The sequence below is a fragment of the Mytilus californianus genome, unplaced genomic scaffold (genome assembly GCF_021869535.1).
Source record: "Mytilus californianus isolate M0D057914Y unplaced genomic scaffold, xbMytCali1.0.p SCAF_5, whole genome shotgun sequence".
NCBI lineage: Eukaryota > Metazoa > Mollusca > Bivalvia > Mytilida > Mytilidae > Mytilus > Mytilus californianus.
Genome location: NW_026262701.1, coordinates 21,776,856 through 21,788,994, shown reverse-complemented (window position 1 = coordinate 21,788,994; position 12,139 = coordinate 21,776,856). Strand labels below are relative to the sequence as shown.

Below are 12,139 nucleotides of genomic sequence, written 5' to 3'. Positions count from 1 at the left end.
TATTACGGACGTGGTGCTGGGAATACTGCCTGGATATCTAGCGTTGGCTTACTTTTGCTCGCTCGATTGAGTAATATTCATGCAAGATAAGATGCTTTTGCCTTAGAATATTTGAAAAGCTACAGCAATACTTTCTTCTGATATTGATAAATGATTTGCAAAACTTAAATAGATTTAGAAGGTTTTTTAATCTGCATTCAATTTAACAATGTTGTTTTACTTAAACAAAAGGACTGTCAAAAATATATACACATTTGCAAATATTACTCTACTGAAAAATATATCTTGCTACGATTTTTGGATATTCATTATTAAAATAATTTTGGGTTTTTTTGTAATTGCAAAGCAGACAAATATCCACAATAGACCAAATGAAGTAGATGTTAGCAATACTAGGTCACCTTTCCACCTTCAGCAATGAGCAAAACCCATACCGTAAATAAGGTATAAAAGGGTCGACATGACAAAAAAAAGTAAAATGTTACTGAATACTCAATTTTTCATTGATTGCCTCAAGTTTATCAGCTATTTGGTAGACTTTTAAAAAATCATGTATGTATGTAATTTACTATGCATCAGTAGTTTACTCATACCAAATGGACTCAATGAGAGTGATTTAAACATTTTCCCGTAAATCAAAGTCAAATAAATACATATTGAATAAAACAAGAAAACAAAAAAAAATTATGCAACACAATAAGATTTGCTTGTACGTTTAAATTTTAAGATAAACTGAATTCGTTTTAAATTAGAATGCGATAACCAATAGGAGAACTGCATAGATGATGAAGTTAATTTGTCTGGTGCAATATAACCAACGAACAAACTTAATGTGTTTCGAATCTGCCAAAAGTAATTTCAAGGCGATTCTATACTCATTATATCTGCTGGTCTGCTTCTATATAGAACAAGCTCGTAAACAGTCTCACTTAATGTATTTTTGTCCAGAATGAATTATATCACTATGAAAAGAGATCCACGCTAACGAAGGGCATAATGCTGTGCTGAATATTTATCTTTCTTTAAGCTATAAACTTTTAGGGACAGATATATCCCTTTTCATATTGTGCCCATATAGAAAACTAGCAAATCTACTAGTGTTATGATATTGTAACTATCATATTCATTAAGTTGCCCTAATTTGTTTTGTGTGTCCTATCATATATTTTTACATTGTGTACAAAATAATACACATTGTGTTACAACTATGCAGTTTAGAAATAACTGGAACAATCATTGAAACTCATGGAATGATTAGAACTTTCTATTTCACTTACATAACGTTTACAGAATGATCATAACAAAAGATGCGTAATTTAAACATCTACCGTTATCTAGAAGTTTCCGTTTGAGTATATATACAAGTATGCAGACCCTAAAGTTAGATAGACTTAGACATCGATAGACACCAACATTCTCAGCAGTTGGATTGACACTTTTATTTACAAACTACATCATACTAAATTGTGACATATTGGACGTAATATTCTGTGGATTCCCGTGAAGATTTCCGGATAAAGAAATCATAAAAGATTGGACATATATTTTGACAGTTAAGTTGACATTTATATTTGTGTAATACTTCTTGTAAATTAGTGTGTAATATATCTTGTTAAATTTTATTATTGGTTTGTGTCTTTTGATGGCTACAATCAAAAGTCGATTTTTCTAGTCATAACACTAGTATCGGACGGATTGCATGGAAATGGCGATGCTACACAGAAGAGTAAAGTAGAATATGAATGGATATATATATATTTATTTGTATATATATGACAATCTGTCGATTAAGGGCGAACTTATTTGAAATAGTTTCTCAACAATACCAGTATAATCTTTAGATTCATATCCATTTAGATGTTATTTAACACGTGTGACTAACTGCTACCGCCTCCATAATATTTCTTGTAACCTTTTCTGTGGTATTTTCTAGCTTTTTTAAGATATTTGTACTTTCCAGTGCGCTTATATTTGTAATAGTATTTCTTTCCCTTTCCGTAATACTTTCCCTTATATCCATGACCGTGATATCCGTGACTTCCAGATGGATAATTGTACGCACTGCCTGGGTAATAGCCGTCACTGTAACCCTGAAGAAAATATATCCTGCTATTACACTGTACCGAATGAATATTTCAATATAACGCAGATGCAGCAAAATTCAATTTTACAGAAAATTTTTATAAATTTATTTAACGATATAATGGGAAACCTTTTTTTTGTTGCATCTGACGTCACAAATGCTGTATGAGCAGACTAAGTAATGACAGGTTTGCTTTGGTAATAGCAAGCCTTTTTTGATAAGGCATTATTTATATTGTTTGATTTGATTTCTCATTTTGTCGTCTGTAATCACTTTACATTTTTAATGTACGTCCTTCTCTTTGACTGTTGTTATTCCACTCATCGAACGAGAGACGTAAACACTGTTTCATCCTGCTAGAAGTTAATATGCCTACCCCCAAGTAAGGAACCTCGTCATTGGTTCGAATACATTTTCTTTTCTATTATTAAGGACGTATGCGGTTCAATAAGAGTCTTTTTATTTTCTGTTTGTTTGCTAATTGTGTTGTTATGGTGCCGTTTACATATAACTGACTTCATCATCGAATATCATGCACTACGTGAGTAAATATAATAGCAAGTATTCGGTGGTTCATGGTGCATATAGCCCGTAAACAAAAGCGGTGATTTGAATGGTAATTATTGTTTAAATAACACTCAAGTATATTACATCTTTCGCTTGACGGCTCAGGAGATATAAAAACTTACTGAGAATATGAGCCAATATCCCCTGTGAAGATCCCGAATTACATATTATGTCTAAAATAAACCCGTTGTCTACACATTCTTTTACACAATTATATCTGCTTACAGTACGCGGTATCCGGTAGAATGATATAATTATTGTTGTATTCAGACTGATTTATTTATATGCTTGTTATTATATTGAAATGTCAATTTGTCCAGACACTTTTTACACAATCATATCCATGTGATGTTCGTGCATTCTAGTTTCATATTTTGAATATATATTATTGTCATCCCTTTCAATTTTGCAAGTAATGCAACTAGGTGAGTATCGCAATAATAAGAACTCGCATTCCGAAATCTGACACATATATTTGTATGTAGTTTCTCTTGTTTTCGCAATAATTATTCTCACATCTTGGTTTGTCATGTCGAAATAGCTTTAATAAATGCACGCAATAATTTCTTAATTTACAGTATATGATTAAAATACTGAAAACATATCCATTCAAATGGATACTTTAAAATTATTTCTATCAAAGAATAAACTGATAAAAAAAGGCTGTGACGAAAGCGATAAAGGGTATATTTGTAAACTATATTAAGAAATCAATTGAATATGACCAAATTAGCGGATGAGCGCGGCTCTCTGGAAGGGTAAACTGACTCCGTTCTTTCCGTATCTTAACATATGTTCAGAATAATTTAATGATTAAAATTAGTGATAGGACGTCAAAACAAAAGCCGACTGGTAGATGGTTGTCTTAGCTATTATATGTCCAACACTAAAGGGTCGTCCTCTCAATTTAATGGAATTTGATGCGACTGTCAAGTGAGAGGTTTAGCTAGCTATAAAACCAAGTTCAATCCACCATTTTCTACATAAGAAAATGCCTGTACCAAGTCAGGAATATGACAATTGTTATCCATTCGTTTCATGTGTTTGAGCTTTTGATTTTGCCATTTGATTAGGGACATCCCATTTTAAATTTTCCTCGGAGTTAAGTATTTTTGTGATTTTACCTGTTAGTTGGAAAGGATGTATAGATCCACAGCATCGTACGCACGTTTTAATTCAGCTCAAAAAAAAAAAAAAAACAACCAGTTCATGGTTTATTGATCTGCAAGTTTTTTCCATATTTGGATTTAAAGTTTTCAAACGTTTTTACATACAGAATTAAAAAAACGTATAGAAAAGAAAAAAAAAAATCTGGAGGTTAAAAATTATCTGTTTTTTATCCGGAAATTAGTTAACTATATGCAATATTTGATTCGGGCCATTCGTAATTAGATTTTTGTTTAACCATTATATATCTCCCAGATACTTTGAATACTTCCTATCTAATATAAATTGCCAAGATACATTTTGGAAAGTAACCGGAATCATGCATTGTAATTTACTTGCTTTGAGCAAAACAACAGGATCCGGTGGTTGAATAGCAACTGCCAAATTTTCTGAAGCGCCTGTCTTCATCATGGTTTTTGTTTTTTTTTGTATGAGCATAATATTCAGAAACTTATGTTTCAACACACTCAGGCAAAGATGACCTTAGACGAAGCGAACTAGACGTATCGCCTATTTTAATGAGTGATGCATGCATACCTTTACTGGAATAGTGCATATGTTTATCTTAACGAACAGCCCCTTTGAAACAATATCTTTGATTACAAGAAACATGAGATGCAGGCTCATTTAAACGTACAAGCTGCATTTTAATAATAGACAAAAACGAACGCAATTTATTTTAGCAAATACCTTTCACGTGTCAGAAAATGTATCTCTGTCAGTTGTAATGTGCGCGTTTGTGTTTGAAGTGACTGTGTGATGATTTTTTTAAAAATCCACTTTTAAACAAAGTCTTTTTAGTATTACTTTAATCATGCTATTGATATTTCTTTATCTAATAAGATTAAATTATCAAGCTTTAGATTATTTCATAAATGGAGAATATAGTAAGCCAAACTACAGTTAACTTAAAATATTTTGTGACATACAGGTCTTTCGTTTATTTACATAAATTTTCTATTTCATAAGCGGCGTTGATGCCTTTACTTTATACACGATAACATGCCTTTCGTGATTTGTTCATTGCTTGGTTTGAATAGTATGTTGTTTCTATAATGATTATCCAATAGTCTGGCTAAATTGTTTTCTTTGATAAAAGTTCGGAATCGTTGGAAATATAGTGAATTATTTCAAAAGTCAAAACTACGTCCTTTCGTTTGCTGCTGCCATTTTCTGCAAACATGCTTTTGTGAGCACAATCTTGACAGTATGAATTATTCTGTTATATAATAAAATAATCATAAAATATACTTACATCATATCCTGAGCCTACATCTACAATATACATAAAGAATTTCAAAAATCATTCGGCAATTTCCATATATGAGTTCATAATTTAATCAGTATTTTTACTTTGTTAGAAGACTGTGTATACATTTACTGAAACAAAAGTCAATTGTAAACAATCTGTATGATCTGATAAGGAAAACGTGATATAACTATTCATCCATTTTCAAAGATTAATACAACGGAATATAAAATTCCTATATTTTCATTGTTATCATTTCTATTTTTCAATTCGGCTTTTGATGGAAAAGAATTTGAACAACAAGTGTTTTTCCATCAGTTACTGCAGTGCAATAGCCTTTCGACGTTGATGTAAAAAAATCAGCAACAGCAACTTTATGAATTACATTTTTTGAAATAAAATCTGATTTAAATATATCCGTTATACGTTCTCTTCTAATGATATTGACTCGAAGGTGTGTATCATTAAATAAAAGTATAATCCGAAAAGGTCTTCGAAACGGTATGAAAACAAAGCCGTGTCAGAACCTTGTACACATGTCATGTATTGCAATCAGATGGCCTTTAAAAGTCAGCTATAATAACAACATCTATTTGCTCATGATCAATAAGATTGATGTATACCAGCATCTTTTGACATTATAGACGTAAAAACAAACAGACACACATGGGAGTGTGAATAATCTTATCCTGCAATTAGCTCTTTACCAGTGTTAGAGTGCGTTGATAGTGTGTTATCCTTTCCTAGTAAAATCATCAAAGAAACCAGGCTTATAAATTGCAATGCCTGATGGGCAATTTGTCTCTTAAGACTCATCAGTGGCACTAAAATTAATACAATTTCATCTTCCCAATTGTGAACTTTCCATTTCTATGTATCAAAATGTCAGCAGCGATTGCAGATGGAGTAAATATCTCCAAGTTGAAACGATATTCCAGAGCTGGTATTTGCTATCATGAATTTCTTTATAGATGTTGCTGCTTACGAAAGAGCTATTAAACCAAATGTTCCAAGTGGTAACGTTCAAATAATCCTTTCGAACATTTAAGGATTCCATCACGATTTGGTCGGCCATTATAGAAAATCTGTTTCAAAGATAACATTGGATATGATCCGATTGTCGTAACTACAATTCCGTCCTCTTTTCCTCGAATGTGATCTACCGAATAAGACTTACTTACATGACCAACATGACGGATGTCACATGTGGAACAGGATCGGTATGCACTTCCGGATCACCTGAGATCAACCTTAGGTTTTTACGTTTTTTTTTTAATGCGCAGTCTTTAATTTTTTATGTTGTGTTTTGTGGACTTTTGATGGTTTTTTGGTGGTTTTTCGTTTTTAACGATGGGGTAGTCAGTTTGTTTTCAATTTATAAGTTTTTCTACTTTGAATATCTCTTTGGTATCTTCCGCCTTTCTTTGAAGGCAAAATCAAATAAATAATTAAAGTTCATACAAATGTATCACTCATTATTTGATTCACTACATATTTGATATGCAAAAATTATAGACGATTTGTACCTTATATTATTTCATTATTAAGTGTGTGTTATTTATTTCTTTATAATTATGTTGGTTTAAAATTGGTTAATTATTATGAATTTAAGTCATCATTACTGCCTTTTCAATATAAAAACTAACATTTCCACCGACATCTGCCTTTAATACATTCAAAGAAGTTTGTTTCTCGATAAAAAAAATTAAAATAATGGAAAATTTCCGCTTAATTATTTTATTTTTTTTCTTGTTGTGGAAAAGTGGGAAATGTCGAGTCACAAACACTTTACACACAAAATATAATTCTAATGTCAAAATGAGTATTGGATTTCATTTAAAAAAAATGATAATTTCCATTTGCTTTTAATCCGATAAGAAAAAAATCTTTCATTTTAATGTAGGCAAAAAAAAAACTTATATGTAAGTAATATAAAAAATCAAAGTATAAAGAATTGTACATGATTTGAAATAATAGTCGCTTCTAGTCTAACGATCTAGAAACTGAACACGGAACTATGGCGTGACCAAATAGTGTTTTGCTTCCACCTCCATAGTTGGTTTGCATGTATTTGTCCGCTATAGTGACATGTAAAATTGAGACAAATCAATGTCACAGTTCAGAATATTTTAGTCATATGAAGCGATATAATACTCTCATGATAAATAAAATGAAAAGTTATAGTCCATTTACTATGTGTTGTACAAATTCTAAGTTTAAACTCGCCAAATCAAAATTGACGACAACGGTTTTTACTGTTGTATTTCTTAACCCTGTTTGTTTCGATCATCTAAAATCTCACTTTTCTTTTATTTTTAACAAAATATTTGGTCCAGGAATATTTGATTAAGTCAATTCGAGAACCATCTGGTCTGCTCACTAGAATAAATCTCGTGCGTTAATACCTAACATATGACATATTACGGTCACCATCATATTTCATTGTTTCATAGTAAGTGTGTCACAAATGATAGTTCACATATTTCCCTCAATGTCTAAAGTTTTGTAACGGATGTGACCGTTATCGAATGTAACGCTTTATCGGTTTTGTAAAGAACAACATATATTCCTACCTCAAATTTACCGAAAAAGAACTTTTCACTTTTTTCTTATCAAGGAAATAAGTGTGAGATAAATATTCAAAGAGTCATTAGGTATTCCGAGTTGTAGTAACTGTCCCTTCGTGCTGGTAGTTCGGAATATAGCTGAAATAGTTCAACTCGACGTTGAAAACCTGAAATATGTTCTAATGAACAAATATATTAAAAAGATTGCATTTACATTTTTTTGATAATAGCATTGCTGTTGCTGATTAAGAAAACAAAAATCTAAATTGGTAATCATCGAAGATAGTTTTTCATTTATGTCCGTTATATATCATATAATAAAACAGTGTTATGGAAATATAAAATTACCGATACAAGCTGCTAAAGTTACAAGAAAGAGCACCAAGACTACACAACTAAGTTTCATGTTGGCTAAAACTATGAGCTTTAACTGAATTGTTCTGTTTTTATATTGCATTAGGAAACAGATGGTAATTGCACGCAAAAATTAACAACAGGATTATAATGTAAAACATGCACAATGCATGTAAGTCCTCGTTTGACTTTTCATCGTAAGACGATGTTTTACAACATAAATATAGAGACGTAGGTTTACAACATGATTATAGTTTTACTTTTATTTAAAGAAAAAAAAACATCTTAAGTTAATTCCGTTGTTTGATTGTATTTCTACAAGGTGATCGTTCACAACTCACGCTAGAATGGTTTCATTTCACAGCCAATAATGCAATGTTAAATATGTTATGAACTTGAATGAAACTACTTTATCAATAAATATGCAATGTAAAAGGGTTAATTCCAGTTTCAAGCAAGAAGAATTATATTTGCAACTGTATTGCTCTCGTATACTTATAATTACTTTCTCTACTATTACAGTCAATTCCATCTTCTCGTCGTAATACAAAGGCTTGATACATTTTAGAAAGGAAAACACTTCACCACTAAAGAATTTGATATCAAAACTTTTCATATTTCGCAGAACAGATATGAAAAGAACTCGGAAGACAAAACATCATATTGGTGGAATACAACATATCACTTTAGATATTTCCGTTTAGAAGAGAGGCACATATAGCTTACATTGTAATATACAGAACTGGTAGAATAATTTTAAATGCTAGTATTAAGTTACTGTCCAGTAGAATCACTGGGACAAGTGTGTACACCAGGAGATATCCAACCCGATTGTTATAAAAAAAAACACCAATATTTTATCGGTATTCAAAGGCATACTGGTAAGTTACCGAGCTGAAAGAATCTTGACGGATTATTTTGTCCACTGGTTGAGATTTTAAACCAGTGGTGAAAATATTCTTCTGACACACGAAGAGTTAACAGTGGTACGTAAAGCATTATTTATTTCTCTGACTTTTAATCATTTTATAACCAACGGAAATTTTGTCCCTTGTAAGTTATTTTTGGCGTTATAATTTATGGGGATTAGTTATTATAAAGTATGAATCTATTGATATGAATTTCAACTCAATTTAATGTCACTTGAAATAAATCAACATCATATACTGAAGCGGAGCTTAGTTTAAATTTTAAATTTCATAAGTCTGTTCTAACTTCGGTATGTCATATTTTCACAACACGTCTGCGATTGCCTAAAATGTCAGGATGCAGTAACTGTAACTGTAACTGTAACTGTAACTGTATCCTAATTCAGTACTAACGCAACATCACATTTTGTGTATAATTATGTATATGTTGCAGTCTGCATATGATAAAGCAAGATATGAGTTAAATGTAAATGAAACTACAAACCAAAAACACAAAAAGATATTTCTCTTGATATATATTTAAATTTAGAAACTCTCACTTTTGAGAGAAGAAGGTATTAATTTATTTTGCCACTTAAACATTTTTTGATGTAAACATAAGGATACTGTGATACCATCATTGTGGGAGTGTTTACCTTCTTAGCAATTTATATAATGGTTACTATGTCTTTTCCTTCCAACACTTAAAAATCATCTTTTCTAACACCGCTACCGCTTTGCAGATCTCGTGGTAGCGTGTTCGCCTCGAGTGCGGAGGTCGTTGGTTCGAACCCCAACCAGGTCAAACGAAAGACTTTAAAATTTGTATTTACTGCTTCTCTGCTAAGCACGCGGTATTAAGAAGTAAGAGAAAGACTGGTTGGCTCGGAGTCGGAATAATGTGTTCGGCTTAGGTGATATGTCTTCCTGCGGACTGTTACTTTGTGAAATATCACGTTAAAAATCCGACTCAGCATATTGGTCTAGTATAAAGCAGGGTTAATATTCATATTAAATTAATATGTTCTCGTCCTGAATATGCATATTAATTTGCCGCTTGACGTTAAGCAGCCATCCATCATCACCATCATCTAACACCGCTTTCTATCTGTTTTCAACGAAATTCTTTTGTGCACATTTAAAATTTTCATATTTCTTGACGAAACAAAAAATGACGTTCCGTAGCATTCAGTACAATCGCGAGATTGCCGGGACATCTGGCCCCATATGTAAGATAGGATGCATTTTATCCTCATGGATTCATTGATAATCATGACCCTGATATCGAGATGACATGCTGACCATTACTTCCCAAAATGAAAAAAAAACTTACATTCTCCCAAGACAAGCCCCGTAGACAATTTTAATTTTTTAAATTCTTTTCTATATTGATGATAATCTGTCACTCAATAACCATCACTTCAATAAGTGCTTACATCTCATATATCCCACATAACTTGCGATTAAGGATACTATCAAACCAAAAGTAGAAGGTCTGCTTCATATCTTGGTCGTTTCTTCGATTGACAAAGATGGACGACTTCAAACTAAAATCTATGACAAACGTGATGATTTTAACACACAAATTGTCAACTTCCACTTTCTTAGCAGTTAAATACCATTTGCTGAATCGTATGGCGTTTACATATCCCAGTTAATAAGTTACGCTTGTGCATGTGCATACAGACTTCTTTAACAACAGTGTGCTTCTTACACAAAAGCTGCTCAAACAGAGTTATGAGGAAAAAGGATTGATATTGACGCTACACAGGTTTTGGACCGTGTTGGTGTCTCAACTCAATAACGACATGCTCTCGCGGTCTTAGTTCTTCAGATACTTGTAAAGGAGTCTGATCTGTAAAGGAGTCTGATCTGTAGTTTTACCGATTGTGTCCTACTCCCGATTGTGACATTTTGAATAAGACTAAATTTACATAGCGGCTGAAGCATGTATAGTAGGAGACGCTTAACTTGTCGACGCACCCTTTTGGAGTTCATGTGATTTTGTCAGTTTTTGTTTTATTCCTTGATTTGTCTCATATTAACCGATTAACGAGATTTGAAAATCGGTTAACTACTATCGCCTTAATTTATATTACAATATTGATAAGAATCAAAAGATATAAGATTGAAACAAAATGTAAGTGTATAAAAATTTTCTACCAAAAAAAATTTATCACTATTATATCGATTGCACTTCAGATTTGTAATTGCTTATACAAGCCTCAAGGAAGCTAAGATAGGCTATATTGTTGCTTCTGTAAGAAATTTATAACATTTCAAGTTTTAATTGATTTTTACTTTAATTGTTTATTTTTTTATATATATCAGAATTATTATCCCAAATATGGTTATCCAAGGCGATATTACAAACATAACAAAGGCTACAACAAATATAATAAATACAATGGATATCCAGGCAAGAAAGGCTGGAATAAAGGATGAAAAAAGGCTAAAATAAAGGTCGATATGGACGAAAATATTATTGAAACAAAGACTAAAACTTATAGTACAGATATATGAAAGATATCAACATTGATATGAATGATCAATAAATAAATACAGCTTAATGTATGGTTCCACTTACTTACTTTTTGTTTGTAGTTATTATTCATCGTTATCGTTGTTATTGGTTGGTTTGCAGACAGCGTTGAACAATATACAAATGAAACATTTAAAGCCTTTCTAGAAATTTGAAAAAAAAAGTTACCACGAATATGTTAAATTAATTGAATATTTATAATAAAAAAAACAAAAAAAATATAATTCTGAAAATTTGATTCACTATCTTAAAAGAACAAAATGGGCCTTGCTTCATTTCGTTAAATAACGCATATGATCAAGTAACTGGATCAATCTATTGCGCAATTCAGTTTAGATAGGCTCCGATGGCAATACCCTATTTTCCATTCCTCCGTCCATAATATAGACATGGATATGTACGATGGCTAGTTTCGATGCTCATAAACAAATTCTAAGATGTTGTATGATTGCCAACGAGACAACTATCCACCAGACTAAACGTGGAAGTAAGTAATTATAGGCCACCGTACAGCCTTAAACTATAAGAAACACCTTTACCGTATGGTCAGCTTATTTACAATGAAACAAATTACGAAAAACAAATATGACAGACATGCACTTACGACAACCACTGTACTACAGGCTCCTGACTTGAAACGGGCACATAAAGAATATGGCGGGATTTAACATGTTTGTGAGCGCCCAACCCTCCACCACAACA

The 12,139-nt window shown here is 31.9% G+C and overlaps 1 protein-coding gene and 1 long non-coding RNA gene across 3 annotated transcripts; one reads left to right on the top strand and one right to left on the bottom strand.

Annotated features, from left to right (window-relative positions):
• Positions 1 to 1,743: 1,743 nt before the first annotated feature.
• Positions 1,744 to 8,061, bottom strand: LOC127702689 (pupal cuticle protein Edg-91-like). The gene is made up of 3 exons (XM_052206991.1): positions 7,982 to 8,061; positions 5,073 to 5,092; positions 1,744 to 2,090 (listed from the first exon to the last, which is right to left on the bottom strand). The coding sequence occupies exons 1-3, from the start codon at positions 8,037 to 8,039 to the stop codon at positions 1,878 to 1,880; spliced, it is 291 nt and encodes a 96-aa protein (XP_052062951.1). The 5' UTR covers positions 8,040 to 8,061; the 3' UTR covers positions 1,744 to 1,877.
• Positions 8,062 to 8,203: 142 nt separating this feature from the next.
• Positions 8,204 to 11,485, top strand: LOC127702700 (uncharacterized). Of its 2 annotated transcripts, XR_007982534.1 has the most exons (3): positions 8,204 to 8,218; positions 8,510 to 8,973; positions 11,227 to 11,485. It is a non-coding gene; the product is annotated as an uncharacterized LOC127702700 (long non-coding RNA). The 2 variants fall into 2 exon arrangements; XR_007982533.1 differs by lacking the exon at positions 8,204 to 8,218 and having other exon boundaries at positions 8,226 to 8,973.
• Positions 11,486 to 12,139: the final 654 nt, after the last annotated feature.